Source organism: Anarrhichthys ocellatus, unplaced genomic scaffold (assembly GCF_004355925.1).
Source record: "Anarrhichthys ocellatus isolate YVR2014 unplaced genomic scaffold, GSC_Weel_1.0 scaffold300, whole genome shotgun sequence".
Classification (NCBI taxonomy): domain Eukaryota; kingdom Metazoa; phylum Chordata; class Actinopteri; order Perciformes; family Anarhichadidae; genus Anarrhichthys; species Anarrhichthys ocellatus.
Genome location: NW_022280316.1, coordinates 18,323 through 45,491, shown reverse-complemented (window position 1 = coordinate 45,491; position 27,169 = coordinate 18,323). Strand labels below are relative to the sequence as shown.

The following is a 27,169-nucleotide window of genomic DNA, read 5'->3' as shown; positions in this document are numbered from 1 at the left end:
TCTTGATCCAGAGGTATTGGCTAACTATAGACCAATCTCTAACCTTCCCTTCCTATCTAAGGACAACTGATTACAGGTGTTGCTGACCTTGTTGTCTTTACTAGCAGCTGTTGTCCAGTTAAAGTCTGCATTATTACGGAGGAAGCAGCTGTTATTGGAGCGATCAGCGAGCGGCGTGACCAGCGGCGTTATCAGACCTACGGAGCGGCCGTCTGAAGTCACGGTTAGCGGCTTTAGGGAGGGTGATGGACACAAACGGAAGACTTTCCTTTCCTTATTAATGCTTATTTTGTTCTGCACATCTATTGTGAAGTCCGCAGATAAAATGTAAAGGAACTAAAGCAGTAATTGCTCTTCAGTATGACAGAAACTTCAGCCACCAGCAGAGCTACGAGTGAGAACAAACAACGAGGAAACGAGTGAGAGACGTGTGTTGACCACATTTATGGACCATAATCTAGTAAACCTTTATGTGCAAGTGTTGATTTTAAAGTGAATTTGATGTGTGAGAGAGATAAAGAGCAAGACCTGCAGTTAAGTCTGAAAATATAACTTCCAAAACTTTCCACGAACTGTGTCTGTTTGAGTTCATAGAGGAAGATTTTAGAGAAGATCTTAAGTATCAAACACGACCTTTCATTATTAAAGACTACTTTATTACTCTGTCCTATTTTTTTTAACTTACCAACCAATCTACTTCCTGTTTACACCGGCAACCATCATGCCCAGTGTAGGTGAAGTATGGACAGAGATCATTTAGAAAACGGTGTTGAAATGCCGCGTGGACGGAGATCGTTTGTTTTAAAACTCCGTTTTCAAATGGAAACGGAGTAGTATGGACATGGCCTAAGATCCTTGAGAAAGCAGTTGCGAATCAGTTGTGTGACTTTCTCCAAAACAATAATTTATTTGAGGATTTTCAGTCAGGATTTAGAAAGCATCAAAGCACAGAGACAGCTCTGGTAAAAATAACTAATGACCTTCTAATTGCATCAGACAAAGGACTTGTCTCTGTTCTTGTCCTGTTAGACCAGGGGTCGGCAAAATGCGGCTCTTCAGCCCCTCTGTTGCGGCTCCCTGGGTCTACATCAGGGGTCCCCAACTGGCGGACCGGATCCGGACCCAAATCCGATTGATAATTCAGAATTATACATATTAGGCACTGAGTTTATACTTTAACCGGCGCTTCTTATTCAGCCGTTACGGCACTTGTTTGGCGGTGCAGGAAACACACCGACCAATGCGTTGTAAATCACATCAGGTGATGCAGCTCAGCCAATCAAATATGGGTATTCTGACATGTTTCCTGACTCGAGTGAGGTTTACACATACCGTGACACGCGGGGGAGAGACGAGGAAATAGAAACAAGAGCAGGGACATTGCGCTAATCGAAGAAGATATTGTGGAGAATTTCAGTATTAAACGCATTATTAGTAGGATTTAATAACACCCCTAGTGGTGAGTAGAAGTGTCACAATAATAAATATGTTAGTCACAATATGTTTCCATATGGAATGTATTATAGGTTTACAATATTCTTGCTTATAGAGGATATTATATGTTACAGTATATTAACTCATTGAATGTATTAAATCATAGAAGTATAGTCACTGTAGGTATTAAAACACTAAGAATAGTTTTGAGGGTCAGATAGGGATTCTGAGTGAGGTGTCAGACATGCAGCAGCAAATGGAGGCGACCTCATCGATGGAGGATGGGGCCAGTGGGACGGTCAAATGCCAAGCTGACCAGCAGGACAGAGGAGGAGTCCAAGATGTTTTGCTAAGGGATCGATAATGGGAGGGGACAGAATTCAAATGGAGCCAATCACTAATCGCCACGGAGGGTCATTCACACGTTTTATGACAGTATCGGACACTTTCCGACTCTCAGGGGATACAAAAGACAATGTTTTAGGGAGTTTACCTCGGATCACTGCAGCTCTCATTTTCAGCTAACTGGCCGCGCCGGACTGTGAGGAGATGCGTGTATGTGGTCTCTGCTCTCGAGAACATTACTATTGATAGTTAATTCAGTTTGTAAGTGAACTTTGTGCAGTACATTAAATATTGTCTTTAATTTGAACCGGGTCCTGCTTATTCTTCTGATGCGCGTGCGCAGTAAGAAGCGCGCAGCAGAAGAGTACCTGCGGCCTGCAGGCTCCTTCATCCTTTGTTCTTAAAAACCTAACACTATCTCGCATGATTTTCTCCAAAAAGAGAAATGTGTTCAGAGAGAATATAATTTATAAGCAAGAATGAACAGAATCTTATATGTTAATTATTCCCACAGGTAGTGCGTGGACGTCTTCATTTGCTTTCACTGCCAACGATGCTGGCTTACCTGTATGCTTCCAGAACAAGCACACAGCATGTGCTGAAAAGTGTCACGCTGGAGATGAGCGACAAAGAGCGAATTCTCAGCTGCTGCAGCAAACTCTCCTCTTCATAAGAGTTTGATATTGTTATAACAGGTAAAATTGCAGTAAAATGTGAAGAATCGTTCTATATTTTCATAAATACAACAAACTATAGTTTTTGTATATATAATATAAGTATATATAACACTTTATAAGCTGTTATATCAAATAGCTTTTGCGGCTCCAGACGAATTTTATTTGGTGGAAAATAGGACAAAATGGCTCTTTGGATAGTAAAGGTTGCCGACCCCTGTGTTAGGCCTTAGTGCTACGTTCGACACTATAGACCACTACATCCTGTTGCAGAGACTAGAACATTATATTGGCATCAAAGGAACTGCACTGAACTGGTTTAAATCCTATTCATCGGATCGATCTCAGTTTGTATATGTAAACGATGAAACCTCGATGAAGACCAACGTTAGTCATGGAGCTCCACAAGGTTCTGTGCTTCGACCAATCTTGTTCACCTTATATATGCTTCCTGCTTCTGCCCAGCAGTCCACACACAGTACAACGCCCCAGATGAAACATAGAGAAGAGAGAAACTAGTGTGACACTAATTGACAGCAAAACGCAGTGAAGACCTTGTTATTTCTAAGGTCAAGAATGAACCCTCGATCCTCAACGCCTGTTTTGTAACGCAGGCGTTCTCATATACTGTATATGTATATTTTCCAAACAGACATTACTCTAGCAGGCTGTTCTCATCCAGCATTCCTAGCTATACCTATATATATGTGCTGTAATTCCACCATGTTCCACAAAATCATCGGGTTGGGTTAGGGGTTACCGGTATTTGTTCCCCATGTGAAACGAGAAATCAACTTAATTTATTTGTCACGTATCTTGCGTACTTTAGTAAACGCAACTTACGTAGTTATATTAACCTAAATGACGATCTTTTCCTCAACCAAACTAAGTAGTTTTGTCGCCTCGACCTAACTGAGTTGTTTCCTGTGATGACGGAAGTTTATTTTGAAAAGAGTATGTGCATGTAACCAGCAGAAATAGACATGACATGTTGCTGGCTTTTGTAGGAAAACGCATGAAAATGATGAGTAACTTTGCGTAAGATATCACACGCACCGTTGAATGAGGACATGTTGATCAAGCAATGTCTAAAGGCCGTCCATGTAACTTGAGTTATTCTCTCAGACTTGACCACCCTCCACCGGAGCCACTGTTTTTACTGGCTGGGTGGCACTACCTCGGATTTTGAACAGACAATAGTTTAGCCACGTCACGTTTTTAGAGATCTAGTGTGTCGGATCTGGCGGTGAGTTTGCAGATTGCTAACAACTGAAGCTTCTCCCATGTGCCAAGCGTGTAACTGCGGGGGGCAACTCTGACCTTGCATCTCATTGATATGTGTTGGCGAGCTCTCCTGTTGATTCCTTTATTTTGATCTTTTTATTTCCCTGCATGTGATTTGCATGTGCAAAGACTGCAGGTCATAGTTACTTCTCAAGCATGACTGATGTATTACACAGTATGTGCATGTTTCAACTTATATTTGTTGTGATGGTTATGAAAAAGTTTTCTATGTGTTCTAGTTCCAGTGATTTATTACAGCCATCTGATTGCACCACAAGTCCCAAGATGAACACACTCACAGAAACACACAAGCCAGCATCATGCATATTTAATTTATGCAAAGCAGGCAAATAAGTAAAACTTATGTAGTGTAACCACTTAAAAGAGCTGTACACATGTGTCTTAATGATAGTAGAATAGTGTGTGCATGTGTGATGGTTAGATATTCTCAGTGCAATAATGACAGCATGTACTATTCTGTCTTTCAAATCATTGTGTCTTTTTCAGAATACAAGTAAAGGTTGAAGTACTATGACAAACATGCATAAGTCATTTTAGTGTATTTGCTGAATGTATTAGTCTTAATTAAACACTAATATTCATCACATTCTGTATCTGTTTTAAAAGCGTGAATAACGGTGTGTGTTTGTTTGGTGATGCTTCTGGAGGTCACACTCCTGCAGTCCTGCTATCCACCACATCACATCTGCGTGTTCATGTTGCTGGTCCAATATGCAGTCCAATACTGCAGCCTTTTTTTGACAGGGAGCGCGCTTACAAATTTACCCTCCCGCTGCGCTCGCGCCCTGTGTCTTAAAAAAAACGCGTGCACGGCTGAAGGTCACTTAAACACAAAAGGCTTTCAGCGCTGCGGTCCAATATAGCGCATGCGCGCTGCCGGAGGACTGCTTCACAGACCGCAATATGGCGAGAATGCCTGCCAGCGGAGACACGGAGCAGGAGCGTATGAGCTGCCCCAAGAGGCGCAGGGAGGAGGAGGACGAGGAAGACGATGAAGATGAGATCCAGGAGGTCCAGATCACCGGGGAGGAAGAGGATGAGGAGTCCGATAGAGATGGCGTGGAGCTGGAGTGGGAGTCAGGGGGCACAGTGCTGGGCTCGAGCGGTACCGCCGCGGAGGTGCGAGCGGTCGTTATGCAGAATATGGACCGGGAAGAGGAGGAGGGAGAGGCGGACCCTCTCAGCGGCAGCGTGCCCGCTGGGCTGGAGTCTCACCTGGAGGGAGACCTTCAGCGGTCTGATCGGAACAAGCTGAGCGAGAACACCCGCCTTGCCACCCGGTATGCGGTGAGGATCTTCAGGGAGTACCTCAGCGAGAAAGCCCAAAGTCCAGACTTTGAAACTCTGGACAAGGAGGCGCTCTGCGCGGTACTGCGCTCCTTTTACGCGGAGGCGCGCTCCAAAAGTGGACAGTTGTACAGCAAGTCGTCCCTCATCAGCATCCGGAGCTCCCTGAATCGGTACCTGAACGAGCCGCCCTACTGCCGCACCTTGGACCTCACCAAGGACCCGGAGCTGCGCAGCGCCAACCTGACCCTGGCCGCGGTCATACGGAGGCTGGAGGAGCAAGGCGCCGGTCCCGTGGTGCAGAAACAAGCCATCACGCGCTCGGACCTGCGGAAACTGTACGAGTCGTCTGTGTTCAACACCGATACTCCGTTCGGGCTGCTCAACAAAGTCTGGTTCGAGACCTGTATGTATTTCTGCACCAGGGGCCGGGAGAACCAGCGGGAGCTGGAGGAGGACTCGTTCGGTCTCGCGGTGGATGAGGACGGGAGAAAGTTTGTCTATTTTAAAGCTCTCGGACCGTACCACAAGTCCCGCTCCGCCGCCTGGACCAAGAAGCGTCCGGACGCAGACGAGGACACCTTGCCGCGGATGTACGAGACCGGCTCGGAGCAGTGCCCGTACGCCAGCTTCGTCCGCTATGTGTCCAAACGGAACCCGCTCTGCAGGGCGTTCTTCCAGCGGGCGCGGGACCACTGCTGCGCGAGCGACGTGACGTGGTACGAGAACAAAGCTATCGGTAAGAACCTGTTGGGCACGAGGATGCAGATGTTGTCGCGCGCTGCCAAGCTCTCCAAGACCTACACCAACCACTGCATCGGCGCCGTCTCCATAGCGACGCTCAACAGCATCGTGGGCGCCTCGGGCTCCAGGCCGACGACGACAACGCTTTACGTTGCCTCGGAAACGGTCAACGGCCACGCGCAGTCCCACCTCCAGCTCGTGATCCCGTACCTCCGCCGGGCTACCGACGCTGCGGATCTGAAGCCTGCAGCAACAACAATAAACACATCATCATCATCATCAACATCAACAACGACAACGACAACGAATAAAGTCAGTGCCGAGGAGGACCAGGGGGCTCCTCACGCCAAGAGGCTGTGCATGCGCCCCGGGACACGCACGGAGTCGCCCATAGAGCGGAACCAGAGCGAGCCGGTGCCTGCGAGAGCCACGGAGTCCTGTATTCACACCCAGCCCGCGGTGAGGTCCCCGGTCGCTGCGCCCACACAGGTAACAGAGGACATGTGATCGTTTGTCATCTTCAGGAAGGCTGTGTGTTAACAGCTCGTGCGTAAAATCCGCCGCAGGCAAGGCCAAATGAGAGAGAGTGTGTGTGTGTGTGTGTGTGTGTGTGTGTGTGAGTGTGTGAGTGTGTGTGTGTGTGTGCTTGTGTGAGTCAAGTATGAATAATACTGTGCAGAAAAAAAGTTCATTTTTAAAATTGAGCTCTTACGGAGATGATCACTTTATACCAGGCATCACACTTCAACACACATCGCACTTTTAAGGAGGAAGTATTCTTTTGAAATGCTGTGCATATTGGCATGTAATGCATTACAGTGTAATGCATTACACTGTAATGCATTACATTACAGTGTAATGCATTACACTGTAATGTAATGCATTACACTGTAATGCATTACACTGTAATGTAATGCATTACACTGTAATGTAATGCATTACAGTGTAATGCATTACAGTGTAGGCCTATACTCAACATCAAAGTGTTATAGATGAAAGAGATGAAACAGCTTGTAAACAGTTTTCTAGAAAAGGTCATTGATAGTTGATTGATTTCGTGTGATTAGTTTACTGTAGTAAACTAATCACATAGTTGATCTGTCATGACTAGAAATACAGATGTTGTTTTTGTTTTTTCACACATTTGAAGCCCCTGCTGCATGGAGGATTTGAAAGCGGTGTCATCTGGTAGTCTGATACAGCCATTAAAGCTGCACTAATATTTTTATATTAACAGTGGGCCAACTCAGTGTGTGTAATATAAGCGGTGTCACCCGTAATGACAAACCCACAGAGGATTTTGCAGCCCCGCTCACCCTTATGCTGCGTTCACACCAAACGCGGCGCGATTTATTCGCGCGAGTAGATTACATACAAAGTCTATGCACAGACGCGAGGAGACTGTCGCGGCGCGAATTTGCGATTGCGCGGCGCGAACGCCAAATCGCGCCAAACGCGTGAGTTGAAATTTTTCAACTTCGCCGAAATATTCGCGTTACGCCCCGGCGCGATAGCCTATCAGCGTTGAGTTGCTCCCCCTGTCATCACTGACTTCCTGCCGTTGTTGAATCAGGAAATAAATACTGTAGCCGTCTGTGTTCACCCAGAGCTCTACGATACCTCATATCAATAGAGACCAAACTATGTGTATAAATGTGTGTGTGTAAACCATATGGTACAAACAATGAATAGACGCTGCCGTATTTACGTGTACATGACGTTAGTCTGAGTGTTGGTGGAGCTGCTACAATGTTAGTATAGCCTAGCACCGATCAGTCCGAGCTACATTGAGAAGACAAGTAGCCTACAAATCGGCATCATTACGTAGTTATTTCGGAGTCCCTTTTTGTCGGTTTATTGCCGTTAAATCACAGCCAGATCAGTTTATTTAGTGTTCATACAGCTGTAGTAAATAGCGACGTGTGGCTTGCTAGACCCAGTGAATACAGCTCGATAAAATCCACGGAGCTCCTCTGAACAATGTTATGAACCAGACATGACGGCGTTTAGTTTCCCGGGATATCTGTGACTTCCACAACACGTACTAAGCAGAAATAGGTTATTTTTTTCATGGTTAATGGCGGACAGTTGAACGGCTTTCAGGGCGATAAGCCCCGCCCCCTCTCCGGCGCGTCCAGCTCGATTCGCGCGAATGTACACAAATGGTCCCCGGCGAGACCGGCGGCGCGATTGACGGGAATATGCGGCGCGATGAATTCGCGTTTGGTGTGAACACGGCATTAGTGCAGTGGTGGGCCATCAGGGCCAACAAATCCTTCTCTGCTGGCCCAAACAGAATCACAAAGTTATATCTATTTTATAATTTAATAATTTTTCTTAAATACACTACATGTATTATAACTTATAAAAATATTTTCCCCATTATCTTATTTTCTCATTGCACAGCTACTGTCTTCCTCAGTTGCTCTGCTTCCAGTGCAGCTTGTTTTAAGTAGAGCTTTTATCCAATCAGATTTCACCTCTGTGTCTCTAGGTAAGAACAGAGGCCCGAGGCCTGCAGACTCACAAGTGAATCCCTTTGCAGTTTAAGTGAATGGGGACGATATTCTTGATTGTCCTAGTCTTCAACCAATCAGATCTTTAGTTTGACATGTGGGGCGTATTGTTTGACATGTCAGAGCTGTTTAGGTGGCCTACAAATACGTCAGCAATAACGTGCAGTGTGATTGGTCAGTGGGCTAGCGTCACTGTTGTGAAGCTGAAAGCTAGCAGAACTTAGTAGTAGTAGTGAGAGTTCAAGTTGAATGTAAGAAGTTATGACATTTTTAGCATTTTGCTTGGTGTAGCTTTGGTTTTTAACACTCAATGGCTGAAGGAGGAGGAGAAACAGTTTTGAGAGTTACTGGCAACGCCTTTCTGGAGAAGGACATTTCCAGACAAGCTGGACATCGTAAGAAAGGGTCGGCCAACCCCACAGCTAGCAGCCCTGACCCAGCCAGGAAAGGGATTTGTACGAACGGTATTCCTGGCTGACAGCGTCAGAGAAGCGTTGCACATTTTATGGCTGAGAATGCATTTTATTTGCAACTGAGCATCTTGGTGTTTGGAGCTACGCTACGCTAACCTGAGGTGGCTAACCAAGGCAGCAACAAGACACCATAGCACGACAGGACACTTACAAGCTACGGTGCTTTTGAAAACTTTTGCTGAGACCCGAGTGGATCTACAACTCAACGAACACATTCGCAGGAGGACCTCTGACTGGAACTGAACCGCACCGATGTTCTGTACAACCGCGTCATTACACTCTTTGTTAACAAAGAAAGGAGGATGGACTCTGTCTTTAAGTGAACTTTGGTAAGTGAAGTGCTTTTGTTTATACATCTGCAGTAGTGTTACTACTGTGTTCATTTGTCTATGTTGTCGTTTTTATGATCTGGTTAATATTGTTCCCTCTGATGTGATTAATATTTGAATGGTGCTCTTCAGTGTGTGGATGAATACGTGTTTTAGCGCTGCAGAGTTGTTGGATTGATTTGTTGCTTTGTTGTCATATAAATATATGTGACTGGTTCTTGTGAGTTTGTTCTTGTCATTGTGTTAATTACACTGATTTTGACTATAATGCATTGTCCGTTAATGACGAAGCATCCCATCATGCACATGTTCGTGTATCTGTTTTCTTTTACAAAGCAAGAATTATGGTCTGGAGAAATGGGGATTGTGTGGCGATTGCTTTAGCCCTGTTTGAATCAGTAGTGAACAGCTAAATGCTGTGGGGAGTGTGTTGCATGTGTGCTGCTGTTGTTTTCCTGCTAAGCTAATTTAGCATAGTGTGCGTCCCAGAACACACGTGCATCACCAGAGTACAATGTTGTTCTTCCGTGGTGGCAGCAGACAGCACGTTGGGTGGGTTGCCAGGTTGAGCGCAGTGGCTCCACCGAAAGACCATTATATTTCCCACAATTTAAGCTTCTGCATTTCCCTCGTACCGAACTCTTTAATACGAATACGTGTATTGTTACACCCCTAGAAACAAATAATAACCGTAGCCATAGTGAGGTTATTAGGAGGTGGTTCAACTGTAGTAGGACAGCACTGAAGGCCCAGGTATGAAATGCACGGCCCGCCACTGCTTTAGTGTTTTTCAGCTCGTTGTTTTGGTCTTATATGCCTCAACTTTATTGTTTTGGTTGAGTCTCACAGATCTCATTAGCACCATTTCCAGCAGCGGCAGGCAGCTGTTTAAGCCACTGTACACTTCAGCAGACAGACACATTTAGAGACCAGCGGTGTACAAATTGGGCAATTAGCAGGTAAAGATATTTCCTTCAAGAGTTGGTGGAGACCAAAAACAGAGCTAAAAGGAGAGAGAATATTGGACTCAGATTCATCACAAACACAACTTCAAATGAATGATCATGTTGCTGGATGTGTAAATAGACAAATGTTTATTAAAATGTTCACCCCCAAAATCTTTTTAAAGGGATATTATGTCATGTATTTACAGCTTGTTCCGACATGCCCAATAGTTAATTCAGAGTTAAGTATGTTATTCATATTTTATATCTATATTATTATTTTACATAAACAAGTTTCAGCCAGAAATAGACACACAAACAAACACACACACACAGAACAGTTCAGAGTAGTTAAGCCTCTGACCTTGCAAGACGCACAAGTGAAGTAGAAGTGAATAGGTTGGAAGAGAGCCGTTTGGAACAGAATAAGAGAAAAACTGCACAACAGTGGAAGACCTTATTTCCCAGCCTGTTAGGCACTGGGCCTCTTGCAGGTTGCCAATTGCTTCTTTCTGAGCTTAACGTTTTGCTTCTTTCCAGGCACCTGGCATTGTAAAAGTAGCCCATGGGGCAATCTGGAATAGCTGGTGCTCCGACAGAGCAAAGTCATATCTCTGTGCCTGACAGACTGTCCTCGTGTTTTTTTGCTTCCTGTCAGACCTCTGCCATTATCTGGCTGTCCCGAGGCTGCCCCGGAGCTACAGCTCTAAACTCATCAGCACTTCTCTAGAACTCAGTGGGTCAGACCTGCCAGCCAACCCATGGGATGTCACAGGGTACAGTGTGATTGGCTCACTGCAGGGCAAAGGTAGCCATGGAGACACTATATTGGCGGAACAGTATAGTCCCATAGGCCTGTATAAATAAATCATCTAAAATAAAACAACAGGGCATATTAAGCCCTCCGCAATGTTTGCTAATGTAGGGTTGCATTTAATTATAGTTGGGGGCAGCAGAACAAGATCTACAAATGACCAACTATTTAAAAAAAAGTTGTTCTTTTGCAAAAGGCAGTAAACAGGTGTCTCATTTTACATACCCAGCAGACATGAAGCTACATTAGCATTCATCTCCGCTCGTGTCTCTGGTCACCTAATATTTGGCTAACTTAATGTTAAATTAGGTTGTGCACTTACATCAACTAATGTTGTCATGTTGGCGATCTAAAATAAGTAGAATATTTTTTACAAGATGGTATGTATTGGAAATACATTGGAAATGTATGACTGGCCTCTGTTGACATCTGACAACCACACTACTGCTAATATTGCTGCTGCCACTGATACTACAGCACTATAATTACTTTTATACTGGTAATGCCACTACTGTGTGTGTGTGTGTGTGTGTGTGTGTGTGTGTGTGTTTTGTGTCCCAGGACAGCTGTGGCAGCAGCAGCAGTATGTCCAGTCAGCAGCAGGTCTCTGAATCTCCCCTGGGCTCTGCCGGCATCCCCACACCAGCCCAGCTCACCAAAGCCAACGCACCCGTCCACATCGATGTAGGAGGACACATGTACACCAGCAGCCTGGCCACCCTTACCAAGTACCCTGAATCACGGTGAGAGACACACATCCACGATAAAGAAAAATCATTTCAAAAGCGCTTGGTTAATGAATCAAGATTTTGAGGTTTGTATGACTTTCCCCTAATATAATACAATATTTACATATAATATTAATTTGAAATATTTGACAAGTCCATTTACTATCAAATTAAAGTGTTGTTACGGTTGATATTTTGCTTCACAGTTACATTAGGGGTAGTCCTAATCCTAACCCTATTGAGTGCTGGTGGTCCATTAACCACTCACACTGCCTTTTTCTGTATTCTGGCTAATGCAAATCTTAACTTATAAAGTACCTAAAAGGCAAGACAATGTGACCTCTCAAATCATTTACATTTTTTTACTTGTTTATACTACACTCATCCCGGAATGGGAAATTGGTCTCTGCATTTGACCCATCCCTGTCAATATATCGGGAGCAGTGGGCTGCCCATGACAGGTGCCCGGGGAGCAGTTAGGGGTTCAGTGTCTTGCTCAGGAACACTTCGACACAGGACACGTAGCAACCAAGGATCGAACCGCCGACTTCTCTACCTCTCTACCCAGTGAGCCACGGTCACCCAAATAATGAAAAGTTGAATATATACCCTGTAAAACCACTCCGGGGGTTTGCTGCTACAGTCTTACATTGTCTGGTATAACCTATGAGCTATAAAGGTCAGTGCAGTTGTGGTTTTCCTCTTTCCAAAATCTAGTGTGGATTTACTCCCTAAAGGGAAAGTTCACATTTTTTTCAAGTCTGAAAAATGAGCCGTATATGTGCAAGAGTAACCATTCCTCCTCTTCATACTGTCCGTGAAGCATCACCCTCCTAGTACAATGTTAGAGATAGGGGACAAAACTCATAGTCCTCAGTCCACAGTTCTATGTTACAATGCATTTTAAAAATACATTTTAGTCTGGAAAATACTTAGTAACATGTGAGTGCCACTGGAGGGCTCCGATGGACGGCACAGACACAGACTTGCATGTGAACAGGGTCTAATTTAAAACAAACTTCTGGCCACACAACAGAGTTGCCGTGCGGGTATGTCCCTCTGGACTTCCTTTCTCCTCCCCTCGCCTGGCACCTGCCTCTGCCAGATTGTGTGTCAGTTGTTCTGGACCCAGCTTCACTGTGATACTTAAGCACGTTATTGCAGCATGCATGACTAACAGTCAGGCCAAATACTCACAGATGTGTTGACCTGCAAGCCTCTGCAGCCTCTCTCCCTCTGCAGCTGATGTCAACCCTAACCCACACTGCCACAATACTGTCACGTGATTTGGCTAGGAAAGCTCTTTTATTGGCTAGGAAGTGGGGAAGATTATTACAGTGGCCAATAACTCTTTCAATGTACATACAGTATGTATTAAGATAGACATAGCATTTTGAACTACCATTTTTCTCATCAGATACCGCCACTTGGTCAGTGGCCTAAGGTACCTAAGGTACCCCTTTAGTGTCAGTTTCCCCTTGTTAAATGCAATGTCTGTAAAAATTAAATTCAGTGTTAACAGGATACATATAGTGTCAGCTTGTCACACGAATACGGTGTATTTTCAAAGAAAACTTCCAACATAAGTTTACTTAGTTTTTAAGTTTACTTATTAAACAAAAGTACTTGGTTAGGTTTAGGCAACAGAAGTACTTGGTTAGGGTTAGGCAACAAAAGTACTTGGTTAGGGTTTGGCAACAGAAGTACTTGGTTAGGTTTAGGCAACAGAAGTACTTGGTTAGGGTTAGGCAACAAAAGTACTTGGTTAGGGTTAGGCAACAAAAGTACTTGGTTAGGGTTAGGCAACAAAAGTACTTGGTTAGGTTTAGGCAACAGAAGTACTTGGTTGGGTATTAAGTCTGCTGTGTAAGTTATGTAACAAAAGTCAAGTAAAATAATTCAAGGTTGACTTGATTGCACAATGGACACGAACAGCGGTCTCCTGGGTGAAAGTTCTGTTTGTTTGACCCATTCATCCTACCCTACAATCCCACCCTTCTCTAATGTACCCGGTCTTTATACTATGTTACTTGCTATGACGATATAATAATGATAGGGATGGCTTTATATTGTAGTTATTTGACAGCCCGGTGTGTCTCATACAGACGCTACAGTTTGTCTCGATGGATGTATTGGTTGCATTGGAATCAGATGCAGAGGCGCACTGACCTAGCATTGGCAGTTGAAGAGTTGGAAGTGAGAACGGGTTGAATACAGCAAGTTAAGCTGCTGCATCATCTCAGCAACTATACACTAAAATAACAATCCTTCCATCTGCAACTTTTAAGAGTACAAGAATAAGAATGAGATTGAAAGTTGGCAAAAAGCTTTAATTTGTATAAGGTCTGAACATTCAGCTGCAGCAGTAGACTTTAGGACGTCTCTGGCCAGCAGACATGACAACCTCTCCAACATTTGGTCATTATTTGATGAAGAAGCCTCTCTGTTTTCATCTTTATTGTTTCTGGCAGGATCGGCCGTCTGTTCGAGGGAACGGAGCCCATTGTGTTGGACAGTCTTAAGCAGCACTACTTCATTGATCGAGACGGCCCCATGTTCCGCTATATACTTAACTTCCTCCGGTCCTCAAAACTCCTCATCCCCGATGACTTCAAAGTGAGTGTCTAGAGCTTTGATCAGGTACTACCACAGTTTATGTGAACAGTTCCAAAAGACAGGGAATCCAATGAACTCTTATACATGAACTGTCCAGACTGTCAGAGGAGGGATTTTAACTTTTGTCACATTTGAGCATACAGGCCACTTATGGAAAATATCCTGAGAACTGCTTTGAATATGGTATGACTCAGAACCTTTCAGACAGCCTTCAGTCACTTTACAGTGCCTTGCTGAAGGGCACAAAACCTTTTACAATAAAACAAGCTTTTGTTATATATATTACATATTTTGTTTTCTTTACTGTAATAACTTTCCATATAGTTATTTTTAAATAACTATCCCTTTAGATTTGTTACATTATGTATAAGAGTTTACTTTGCACTTCTATGATATTATACATATTTGTTGCATTAAGCCATTTCTACTTAACCAAACGCAAAAGAAGATCAATAGCATAACTGACTGCACTCACATGAGTGTTACTCTATTATGGATGTTACTATTATATAACCACTGTCTGACTTATTGTAAACAAACAGTATTTACAGTAATTGTGTCTAAATATTTGCACCTAGAAACATTTTCAGCCGCATATTCTGGCATTGACTTCAGAACTGGAAAGCTACTCCATGTGAGCTGAATTATCCAGTCAGAGAAACTTGAATTCTCTACCTTTCGTATACCTTAATTCATTCTCATAATTATGTGGCGCACACACAGATAAGAACATGAAGACATTATCTTTAGATTTGTTTTGGTTATGTGAATATAGCATCTTTCAAATGCATCTGATGGAATATGTTTTTGTTTGTAGAAAATGAAAATGAGTGCTTTCACATGACTTTGTTGTCGGTCCAAACAGTGTTATAATTCCTTGCCTTGACACATAATATGTTCTTTGTGCACTTAATAACCTTATTTAATTCACTCAAAAGCCAATGCAGACTACAAGGCATTGTTGACATGTTGATGTGGCTACAGTGCAGAAATGACACATGTGATCTCAAACGATGTGCACTTATTACATTGTTCCAGTTAGAGGGATCCCTGACTGGAGCAAATAATCACTACTGTACAAGATATGTATATACTAATGTTGAGCTAGAAAAGTGCACTTAGTAGAGTGCAGATCTGCACCAGGTGTGTCTCCATCTCCCCTCACAAACAAAGAAGCCCATCGCCCTTACAGTCAAGATTGTGGCAAAGATAACAAAAACAGGGATTTATTTATCTGGTATCATGCCGAACTTTGGTGGATCATAACATATGGGGTAAGGACATTTGCAGATGCTCCAGTTCAAAATGGGTCCAAACTTTGCCGGAAATAAGTTTTGCTTCTGAGGCAGTTGTTGATCACTTGCGGTTAAGAGGACTGAGGAGTAAGCAGTCAATGAAATTTCAAAAATTGTGAATCACAAGTGGTCATTGCGCGTACAGTCATAAATAAGTACAAACAAACAAAGGCGATTATTTTAAGCTAAATATGATAGATGTGGACCTCTCACAGTCACTGAAAAGGCTCACTTATCGTGACTGTATCATTACTTTGTTTATCTATGTCGATTAATGCTCTGCTTATGTATGTGTGTTTGTGTGCTTGTGTCCGTGTGTATGTCTCTGAGCTTGTTTTCATGTATATTGTGTGTGTGTGTGTGTTTGCAGGAATACTCCCTGCTGTTCGAAGAGGCCAGTTTCTTCCAGCTGACTCCTCTGCAGGCTGAGCTGGAGCGCTGGAGGACCAAGCAGGAGTGCGGGGGGGTGTCTCTGGAGTGCGAGTGTGTCGTGATTCATGTGGCTCCGGAGCTTGGTGAGAGGATCAGCGTAAGCGCCCACCGGGCCGTGATCGAGGATGTTTTTCCTGAGGTCAGAGACTTCATATCCAAATCCTTGAACACCAGCTGGAACCAGGACTCTGCACACATCATTCGCTTCCCGCTCAACGGCTACTGCCACCTCAACTCTGTCCAGGTACAAAACACACTCTGGGTTCAGATTTCAAACCCTTTAACACCAATGTTTGTTAGGGATCAGACAGTAGTGACTAAACTGTTTTCTCAGGATCAGGTTTTCTGTCAGCGTATTTTGGCACCGTTGCTCCCTTTTCTTGACTTTCATCTTCTGTGAGCAATTAAATGACTTACAAGAAACAAACTACTAAGGCTACGAGGGACTAAGGCTTGGACATGGTTAAAAATAGGCTCATTGTTCATATTGATGAAACACATGTTGGGGAACTACGGCCAAGACTCCAGATTACAAGACAGCAAGTTGTGTAGTGTGAACAGGAAAGAGATCTGACCACTTTGAAAGTTGTGTAGTGTGAACCTCGCTTAAAGTCCCAGGGAAATGCCTTAAGCTTCTGTATCGTTATGTTTTCCCCCAGTAAAGCAGAATATTTGAGCGGTGAACAGTATCAAGAGGGATTTCAATCAAATCCTTCGCAAGGACCTCAAAAATAATGCTTTTATTATCATTATTATTCTATTGTATCAACTGCTGCTGTTTTTATTAGTAGTCGTACTTTTTCCAGCATTATCCTGCTTACTCTTATTATATTAATCATTTATGTCGCATGCATTGAATGTGTTGTAACTTTGTTCAGAAGTCACTGAGTTAGTCAAAAAGCTCCACCAGGGCTGGAAGACATTTGCTCTGAGATGCTAAAGGCTCCAGACATTATTGGACTGTCTTGGCTGACATGTCTCTTCGGGTTTATGTGGTGTGTTCCAATTGCTGTGCTACGTAAGTGCTGGAAAGGAGGCTTTGACCGATTGTCGAACATCAGATTCAGGAGAAGCATTCAATGCGGATTCGGTCCTGGCAGTGGAACAGTGTGCCAGCTCTTTACCCTGGGAGGGCTGTTGGAAGAGTCATGGGAGTTTACTCATCCAGTCTACATGTGTTTTGTGGACTCAGAGATGGCTAACAACCGTGTGCCCTGGGCTACTGCGGGAACGTGGGGTACCGTGGTTGTTGCTACGAGCCATCCTGTAAAGTCGAACTGCGCAGCAGTGTCAAGCAGTGGGAATGAGACTCAGTACCTCCAAATCTGAGGCCATGGTTCTCTGCCGGAAAATGGGGGATTGAGCCCACAGGGTTGAGACAGTTAGTCACTGCCCCAAGCGAGGGACTTCAAGTATCTCAAGGTCTTGTTCACGAGTGAGGGTAAAATGGAGCATGACATCTGGAGGAAGGTCGGATTAGAGCTGCTGCTTCATTTTGTGGAAAGGGGCCAGCTAAGGTGGTTTGGGCATCTGATCAGGATACCTCCCGGACGCCTCCCTTGAGAGGTTTTTAGGCGTCCAACTTGTAACTGGATGGATGGAATTGATCTTCACCCTAACCATAACCCAACCCTCTCATGAACATATATTTGAACTCATACAATCAGACATTTTTACTAATGTATTTGAACTCACAATCACACATTTTCAGTCTCATGTACACTGCAATAACACATGACAAAAGAATTCAGACCCTTAACACAATCTTAGTTAAGGTAAGCTTTAAACACCTGCATTTTGGAGAGTTTCTGCCATTCTTCTCTGCAGATCATCTCCAGCTCTGGTTGGATCACCCAAGGGCGTAGGTTTGCATAGGGTCCATAGGGACTAGTCACGACCAAAGTTTGGGAAAGACACAATTGTCCCCACCAATATTTTGTTAATTTGAATTGCCTGTTAGAAAAAATAATTTTGCACAATATATTTGCAAAGTCATTCGTATTATTATTAGTGCTGGGCAAGTTAACGCGTTATTATCGCGTTAACGCATTAATTAATTAACGCCGACAATTATTTTTTTGCAAGTTTTTTTTATTTTCAAAATCCGTTGCTCACTGGCAGCGGTGGAGGAATGGAGACTACTGGACATCGCTGCGGTAAAGTCAGCAGACACTCAGATCTCTGTGGTCAACTTAGCAGACACTTACATGTTAGTGCACCTATATGCTGAAATTTACTGTAAATGCATTCAAACGTCACAGATCGGGAGCGAGAAGGACTTTGAAAGATTAACGTGAGAAAACATCCGGTTTCTTCAGACGGACATCCGGTTTTCAGAATAAGATGCCAACAAAGTATGAATTATATTCACATTAAGTATAAAACATGCTACCTGCATCTTGTGAGTTAAAGGGAAAATACACCTAAATTGTGGGTAAAGTGTCTTTATTCTTTGATCGCTGGGTCACCATCATCACCTCGGAGTGACAGCATTATAGTGATGAACAGTAGAGCTGCATTCACATGCTCTGACTGTCATGAAGACAGACATTTTTGCTGAAGCGTGCTGAAACATTTTATTCCTGTTGCACAGCAGTGGAACGTTTCACATACAGTCAGCACACTGAGCACAGATAGTGAAGAGATAGAACTGCTGCTGTGTAAAGAGAATACTGCTGTTAACAAGTACCTGATGTGTTTAAAGTGTTTACAAACCAAATGTTATTGCCCTTTTGTTCATATAGCAGTACTTTTAAAACAAAAGTGCGCAATACACTACTTTTGAATTCATTATTGAACTTTGCCATAACAATGCGATTAATCGTGATTAATCGCAAAAAATCCATGCGATTAATCGCGATTAAAATTTGAATCGTTGCGCAGCACTACTAATAATTGGAGGAAAGCACTTTATTTGTAGCCTATTAAGTGCTGCAGAATAGATTTATTTTTTTTGTCTTTTTTTGGCTGCACAACTGGGAAAAGTTTTTTATATATATTTTGGATATAGAATATACTGTTACTGTATATTGGCATTTTAGCAGAACGTTTTTTATTCATTTATTTAATTATTTATTATTATTATTATTAATTTGGTGCAGAATACTGTTTTGTATTTAAACTAAGGTTTTGTTACTGTTATTATGTTTAAATCAGCTCAATATCAACCAGGGGCGTCGTTAGGCCTATTTTAGGGGGGCTGAAGCCCCCCTCAGATGTTCTTCAGCCCCCCCAAATAATTTGGCATTATTGGCTTTAAAAAAAATAATATCCAAAATATTTTGGTGATGTCATTAAATGAAACTATTGTTTCTCACATGGACAAGTTATTTATAACTCTAACATGCTACATATGTGCGTGCGTTCTGGTTTGTATGTTTTCTCGCCCTTCAAATTACAATCCAATAGCCAATCATCATACTAAACGATACAAAGTTGACACTGTCAGGTCCATTCTCCATCCATTGTGTGCAGTCCCTTTAAGAATTAGGATTTGGGAGTGACGGGGATATTCTTTATTTGAGAAAAGTTCATATTTGTGTTGTCAAATTTCACTATGACCCTCAAATTCTGTCTGTTGTGTTATCATATACTGGATGCAAGCAAAACTACAGAGCAAAATCACACTCTTTCTGATTGAACCAATCTATGAACTGTCTGAAACAATGGATATCCGCGGCCCCAAATGGGCCCCAAATGGGCCCCAAAAACAATTGCCGCGCACGCAAACATGCCACTCCCCTTGGGCCTAAGCCCCCCCTTTCTTTGAATCCTAGAAACGCCCCTGATTTATCAACTAAGACTTTTTTTTAGATGGCGGGGGGGACAACTGGCAGTGTCCCTACCAATGCTGAGACCAAACCTACACCCTTGGGATCACCGTCCATCAAATTTGATAGGAAATGTGTTTTTCTTGAATTTTCAGTTAGTTCGGTTCACTCAAAGAGCCCTTTATTATATTGAAAGTGTTGAGAATCAGCCAATGACTTCCTGTGTGGAGATACATTGATGGCTGACACATTTCATTACTGTATGTCTGTCTGTCTATCTTTGTCTCAGGGGAAATATCAGTCAGACAGAGATGCAGTCAGAGGAACAGAGGACTCCTGAGGGCAAACTGAGATAATGTCACCATGTTGTTCCCTTTGGGGAGGGAGAGAGAAACTAATGGACTACTTCTGAAGTAGTTGATGTTTCAGCCCAGATTGTGAAATGGATTTTACCTCGAGAAAATGAAGAGTGACCCAAAGCCCAGGGGCCTCTTTCTTTCTCAGCTATTGTTAGCAACACATGTACACAAACGCAAAATAAATTGCAGACTATATCAGAGAGATACACAACTGATCACATTCACACTGATCACACGTAACTATCAGTTTTATTAGTAGTATTGCACCTCCTCTTTAGAAGAACATGTTGTGATTTAACTGTCCACCAGACGAAGACGACATGTACACAGCATTTAGTAAAAAATAGGGATAAAACATAACCAAATACAAAATCATAAACAATTACCTGTTTATTACCTGCATTTTCTGTAATTAGTTGCATTTTTTGTATTTGGTTGCTTTTTCTGCATTGGGTTGATTGTCTATTTGCTGTTTATCACACTTTTCACCACCGTGTCCGAAGATCCAGCACGCAGCCATGGTCCCATTGTTTACACCAGCGACCAGCTGTTAGCGTTCCGGGACATGGCGGTGCTGCAACCAGAGGAGAGACCCGAGGTTCCCCGCGAGCTAAGAAGGAAGAGACGGGGATGCCGAGCTGGGGCAGAGCGTCATGCCCCTCCGTCCTCCACTCTGCCCACATTCACCCAGTATGTCACATGCCACACCAGAGACAATAAAACACTAGATCTCTTCTATGCCAACACCAAGGAGGCATACACTTCATCACCTCTACCTCCCCTGGGAAGATCTGATCACAACCTGGTGCACCTCCTGCCTGTGTACAAACCTCTTGTACAAAGGCAGCCAGCTGTGTCTCGCACAGTAATAAGATGGTCCGAGGAGGCTCTGAAAGACTGTTTTGACTCTACTGTGTGGGAAGTATTCAGTAATGACCATGGGGAGGACATTGACAATCTCACTCACTGCATAACGGACTACATCAACTTCTGTGTGGAGAACACCGTACCTACCAGGACTGTACGGTGTTTTTCCAACTGTAAACCATGGATCACTCCTGAAATAAAGGCTCTCCTTAAGGACAAGAAGAGGGTCTTTAGATCAGGAAACAAGGAGGAGCTGAAGACTGTACAGAGGAAGCTGAGGAGGAAGATCAGGGAAGGGAAAAAAGACTACAGGACGAAGATGCAGATGTTCAGCTGCAGCAGAACAACATCAGCGGGGTATGGAAGGGCCTCGAGGCAATGTCTGGCTACAAGGGGCCCAACCAACAGCCTACGCGGGACCAAAAGTGGGTGAATGATCTGAACTTATTCTTAAACAGATTCAATCAGCCATCCCCCCCTCCAGTCCTCCCTGCTGCTGCAACCTCCTGTAGATTGCCCACCCTCCTCCACCCCCTTTCCCACAACACTCGGCTCCCCCCCACACTCCTCATACACTACACTCCACGACCACCGCCCCACCCCCTCTCCAACAACCTATGGCACACAGCCCCCAACTTGTCCCTCACAACTGACCAGGTGAGGAAAGAACTGAGAAGGATCAGGGTGAGAAAGGCCACGGGTCCAGACGGTATCAGCTCAAGGCTCCTCAGGTCCAGTGCAGACCAGCTGTGCGGGATAGTGGAGCACGTCTTCAACTTGAGCTTGAAGCTGGGGAGAGTACCACAGCTGTGGAAAACATCCTCCATGGTACCAGTCCCAAAGACCCCGCGACCCAAGGACTTCAACAGCTTCAGGCCGGTGGCGTTGACATCCCACCTAATGCAGACGCTAGAGAGGCTGGTCCTTGTACATCTCTGCTCCCTGGTGAGCTCATCTTTGGACCCACTTCAGTTCGCCCACCAATATGGCGTCGGGGTGGATGACGCTGTCATCTACCTGCTACACAGATGCATTTCTCCAGTGCCTTCAACACCATCCAGCCTTTGCTTCTGAGGGACAAGCTGGAGCAGACCGGGGTGGCCCACCACCTCACTGCATGGATCTTGGACTACCTCACCAACCGTCAACAGTATGTGTGGATACAGGAGTGTGAGTCCAACCTGGTATCCTGCAGCACGGCGGCCCCACACAGAACCGTTCTAGCTCCATTCCTCTTCACCATATACACCTCAGACTTCAAATACTACTCTGCAAACTGCTACCTGCAAAAGTTCTCTGACGACTCTGCAATCGTGGGCCTCATTTCCGCCGGTGATGACAGGGAATACAGGGAACTGAACCAGGACTTTATAAACATAGCACAAAAATTTAGGAAATTTGTGTTTGGTAGATTATTTCTTTGTTGTAACAATGCTTCTTAGCAATAGGCTTTCCAATGGTATAAGATTTATTTATTTCCCTTTTAAATGGTACCACATTTGTAAGGAACATGCATTTGTGGGATGAGCATTTCCCCAATTACCGTTAATGCTCTAGCTTCTGCCTTAAAGAACCCCTCAGACTGCCTTTTAGTTAGATTCCTCATACAAGGTTTCACTCAAGGCTTCCACCCAGGTTTGCAGCTGACGCCAGATTCCTCCTACATATGTTAAACTTTGCAGTCAATCATCTTCAGGCCGGACACAGTCGATAAACCTCTGGCTCAGGAAGTCAAAGAAGCATTCATGATCGGCCAACTCCCTACCCTTATCCCTCATCCGCCTTGCATGTCAGGAAGCCTGATGGTCCAAGGCAAACATCACTAGCGCCTTCAAAGTCCTTCCCATCTACCCTGAGCACTGGAACCTTGCACAAAGCATCCCAAAAATGTTAGATTCTTTATCTGAAGCACTCTGCTGGATCCTGAAAAATGTCCACAAACTACCGTACGTCATATATCTCTTAGACGACTTCCTCACCGTCACGCTACCTTCCTACTAGGGGTGGGGGAAAAAATCGATACAGCATAGTATCGCGATATTGTGCGTGGCGATATTGTATCGATTCACGGAGCCAAGTATTGATCTTTTATTATATAAACTATAAAAAAAAATTTACTAGAAAAATCAAATCAATTGCTTTTTCAGTCCACTAGATGGTGCTGAGTTGTTTTCTGGTGAGGTCAGCAAAGGTCCCGGGTCAGCGTGATTGGCAGGAAGTTGGTCAAAACAAAGAGACATCGGAGAAAAAAAATCTGAAATGCACCGTCCGCGTTTAAATCAGACGTCTGGACTTATTTTTGATTTTTTAACAAGGAAGAGAAGGACATTGATATGACACATTGATATGACACATGGATATGACACCGTCGCGGCGTTTTTTCACCGACACAGCCGTGCCCAAGCTCCACAGAGAAGTGAAGCTTAAAGTTGAGGAGGCTTTGAGAACAGCAGAAAGAGTTGCATTAACTTGAGATGCGTGGACGTCAAGCGCAGTGGATTCCTATGTGACTATAACAGCACAATATCTCAGAGGACTGGCGACTGCTGTCTCACGTTCTCCAAACTAGAGCAGTACATGTAAGTCACACTGGGGCAAACATTACAGACCTCCTGCTAAATGCAGCACAAGAATGGGGGATTGCCGACAAAAACCTGGTGGTTGTAACAACGCTTCTAACGTGGGCGTTGCCGTTCAGTTAGCGGGATTCCTGCATGTGAAGTGTTTCGCTCACACGCTCAATCTGGCCTCACAACGGGGTTGAATCTGCCAACAGTAGCCAGACTCATGGGGAGAGTGCAGCGCATAACTGTCTCTCTGCCCTTGACGTCCACGCATCGCAAGTTATACTGAGTTATATAACTCTTATATCCTACTTATATAAGTTATAGTTCATATACTGAGTCCACACGTTTGCATTTAGTTAAGTTGGACTATGTAGTAATACAAACAGTTCAGTTTGTCAGGTTCATGCAACATTTATGACATTATTTATTTATTTTATTTATTTAAAAGGGACCATGTACAGTTTAAACATAAATGTCTCCATTCGATGCACTGTACCAGATTGTAGCTTAAGCTAATTTGCATCTGCAGTCCCTTGGCAGGTCAAACAAGGACAAGACAATAACACAGTAAAAGGAAAAGACATAATACAGAGATATACCATAAAAACATACAAGACACCCAATACAACGCTACACACAAATAGCACATCAAAAATGAATGTGTGCCAATAAAATCAAGTCAGAAAAGACCACAAGAATTGAGGTCAGTGTGTGCAGTGTTGTGCAGCTTTTAAAATACTTTTTAAGTTGGCTTTAAAAGTGCTAATAGTGCTGCAGCTCCTCACACCTTCAGGCACAGGGTGTTCCACTGGTGTGTTGCTTTTACAGTGAAGGCAGATTGACCAAAAGTAGTGCGGCGAAATGGTATTGTACAGTCTCGTGTAGAGGATATTCTCGCTGATCTAATAGAAGTTGCTGAGCGAGTATATACAAAGTTGTTGTGTACATTGTTGGTCAGTCTGTCTGCTTGACAATCCTATTTTGCTGCAATAAAAATGATTGAAGTGAGATGAACAGACTGAAAACTTTATCTTATTAGATAAAACATGTTGACACAGTTTTCCTTTGGGGACATAATTTGAAGTTGAAAAAAGTAATAAATCGCAATATAGGCCTATGTTATCTCAATACTCAGAATATCGCAGTATCGTGATAATATCGCAGTATCGTGATAATATCGTATTGTGACATAAGTATCGTGATAATATCGCATCGTGACCTAAGTATCGTGATAATATCGTATCGCGGGACCTCTGGTGATTCCCACCCCTACTTCCTACCCCCCAGCACATGGCCTCCACACTCTGACTTCTGCTTTTCAGGAACTTGGAGTTCCTCTTCCATCAAAAAAAAAAATCCCTGCATATCCCTGGAATTCGTTGGCATCACCTTTGACTGTCTCACTCCAAGCATCCCTACCTACTGAGAAAATCCACCCGATCTCCTTAATCATCTCAAATTTCCTCCTGGCCCTCAAATGCACCAAAACATCTAAACTACGCCATCGGTATCATCCCCCAATGTCGCTCCTTCTTGTCACACTCCTTTCAGTTGCCGTCTCTGTTCCATCTCCCCATGACCACGTAACACTCGATTAAGCATGCAAAACGGAGCTAAAACTGTGGCACGCAGCCCCCTCCTTCTGAGTTGGTGGCTTCTATCGCACCAAGTGGTCCTCAGCAGAATGTCCGCCCTAATTTTCATAATTCACTCTTCCCTCCACGATCTCCGAAATGTACCCAGAAGTCATAGCAGGGGGCACAAATGGTCTAAAAAGACCATCTTATTTTATTGCGAGAACAGTGCGGTCATAGACATCATTAACAAAGTACGGTCACATTGTCTCGATATAATTTAGTTCATGCAGAGGCTCACTCTTTTTTCAGTCCAGGACTAGTTCATCATCCGAGGCTCACATATTCCAGGTCACACACCACCATATAAGACATCTCCATCCATCCTCCTGACACCGTCTACCACCTCAAACACAGCAAAACCAACCAGTCTGGTCCACCTAAACCCATCTACCTCTTCCGACTAGACTCGTACCTAAGTCCATATGAAACCATCTGCGACTACATAAGCTAAAGACTAGCCAGCCAAACGTCTCTGAAAAACCCCCCATTCATCACAGACAAGGGAAAATGTGTCATACGCTCTTAGCCCTCCTTGTCTCTTCACCCTTCTTTGCCCCATCCTTCCATCCACCTACCCACAATCCGTCAACCCGCATCCCCTCACTCCTCTCCCTACACCCTTTCATCCCTTACCCTACATCCCTTAATAGCACAACCCCCATCCCTTCATCCCCTACCCTACATCCCCTCATCCCACTACCCCCAACTTTTACTCCCTCAACTTCCTTCCCCACCCAAGTACATCCCTCTTACTTCAACACTTAATAAACTATTTAAAACCCTTGTCATTATTGTGGTGGTCTCTGTTAGTGAATTCAAGTTTGCCCTTAAAAATGTTACGCCAGCCACACTATTCATTTAATTTTGTATTCGGAATTATTATGTGACTATAGCATCTTTCAAGTTATACTGATGGAATATGTTTGTGTTTGTAGAACTATGAGACAATCCTGGTGAAAATGAGTGCAGGCAATGTGTTGCTTTTAGCCCATTCTGTTCCAGGTGTGACTCATGCAAAGGCTGTTCCTCAGTGTATACCAATAGAAGGCACCAAAGTTGGAACATTTTCAAATCTACACATATTAACTACTCTTCCCAGAATACTGTGGGAAAGAATGTCTAAATGTCTTGCTTTGGTTTGTGTGTGACTGCAGGTGCTGGAGCGGTTACAGCAGAGAGGGTTCGGGATCACCGGTTCATGTGGAGGTGGAGTGGACTCTTCCCAGTTTAGTGAATACATTCTACGGAGGGAAAGCCGAGGCAGCCAACACCCCCCGACCCTCATCCGAATAAAACAGGAATTTAAGGACTGAACAAACAGAAGTCCCCATTTTTGCACACATATCAACGCCTGTTTCTCCTACTGACAGCAGATGCACTTCAGCAAAGTCAACACACTGAGCAGACATGAGTACACAGAATCTCTTACGCCAGTGAATATACTCTATAGGTAACTGAGATGCTAGTCTTTTTTGATACTATGCCGCATAGATTTTCACACAGTAGCATCATAACATTAAAAACATGGATCCGTTGGTGCAGGGATTTGCAGGGGATCATGGGAATCGGATCCTAAATTTGAGGTACACTAGCATTAACATTTCTGTTGATATGAAATGGAGGCTGGAACTTTGGGATTTGCAGTGTTGATAGTCTATTTATCACGATACATATAATTTTATATTGCGTTATAGTCCTGGAAATTCACTTGAGAAACCATTGATAGATAACAAACAGATGCTAATGTCTGTTTTTGGCTAATCCATTGAATTAAATACCTGAAAAACAAAAGGTACTGCATCACATTGATGCAAAAATGCTGTAAATCGATATGCCATAGAACAGTCCTGCTCTGTGATTTCCAACATTGACCAAATCGTCATAATACCCCCAGTGATATTAAAGGGAGAACTATCAAATATCTCTTCATCATCATATTGTCCAACCCAGTGGCGGGCGGTGTATTTTATACCTGGGCCTTCAGTGCTGTCCTACTACAGTTGAACCATGACGGGATGCTTCGTCATTAACGG

The 27,169-nt window shown here is 43.7% G+C and overlaps 1 protein-coding gene across 3 annotated transcripts; it reads left to right on the top strand.

Moving 5' to 3' along the window:
* The first annotated feature begins 4,430 nt into the window (after nt 1–4,430).
* LOC116401261 (BTB/POZ domain-containing protein KCTD1-like) lies at nt 4,431–27,169 on the top strand. 3 transcript variants are annotated; one of them, XM_031879580.1, is made up of 5 exons: nt 4,431–6,278; nt 11,427–11,608; nt 14,065–14,209; nt 15,875–16,180; nt 26,291–27,169. In XM_031879580.1, the coding sequence occupies exons 1-5, from the start codon at nt 4,662–4,664 to the stop codon at nt 26,447–26,449; spliced, it is 2,409 nt and encodes an 802-aa protein (XP_031735440.1). In that variant the 5' UTR covers nt 4,431–4,661; the 3' UTR covers nt 26,450–27,169. The 3 variants fall into 3 exon arrangements, with proteins under 3 accessions (XP_031735440.1, XP_031735441.1, XP_031735442.1); XM_031879582.1 differs by lacking the exon at nt 4,431–6,278 and adding an exon at nt 9,090–9,107; XM_031879581.1 differs by lacking the exon at nt 26,291–27,169 and having other exon boundaries at nt 14,065–14,233; nt 15,875–15,960.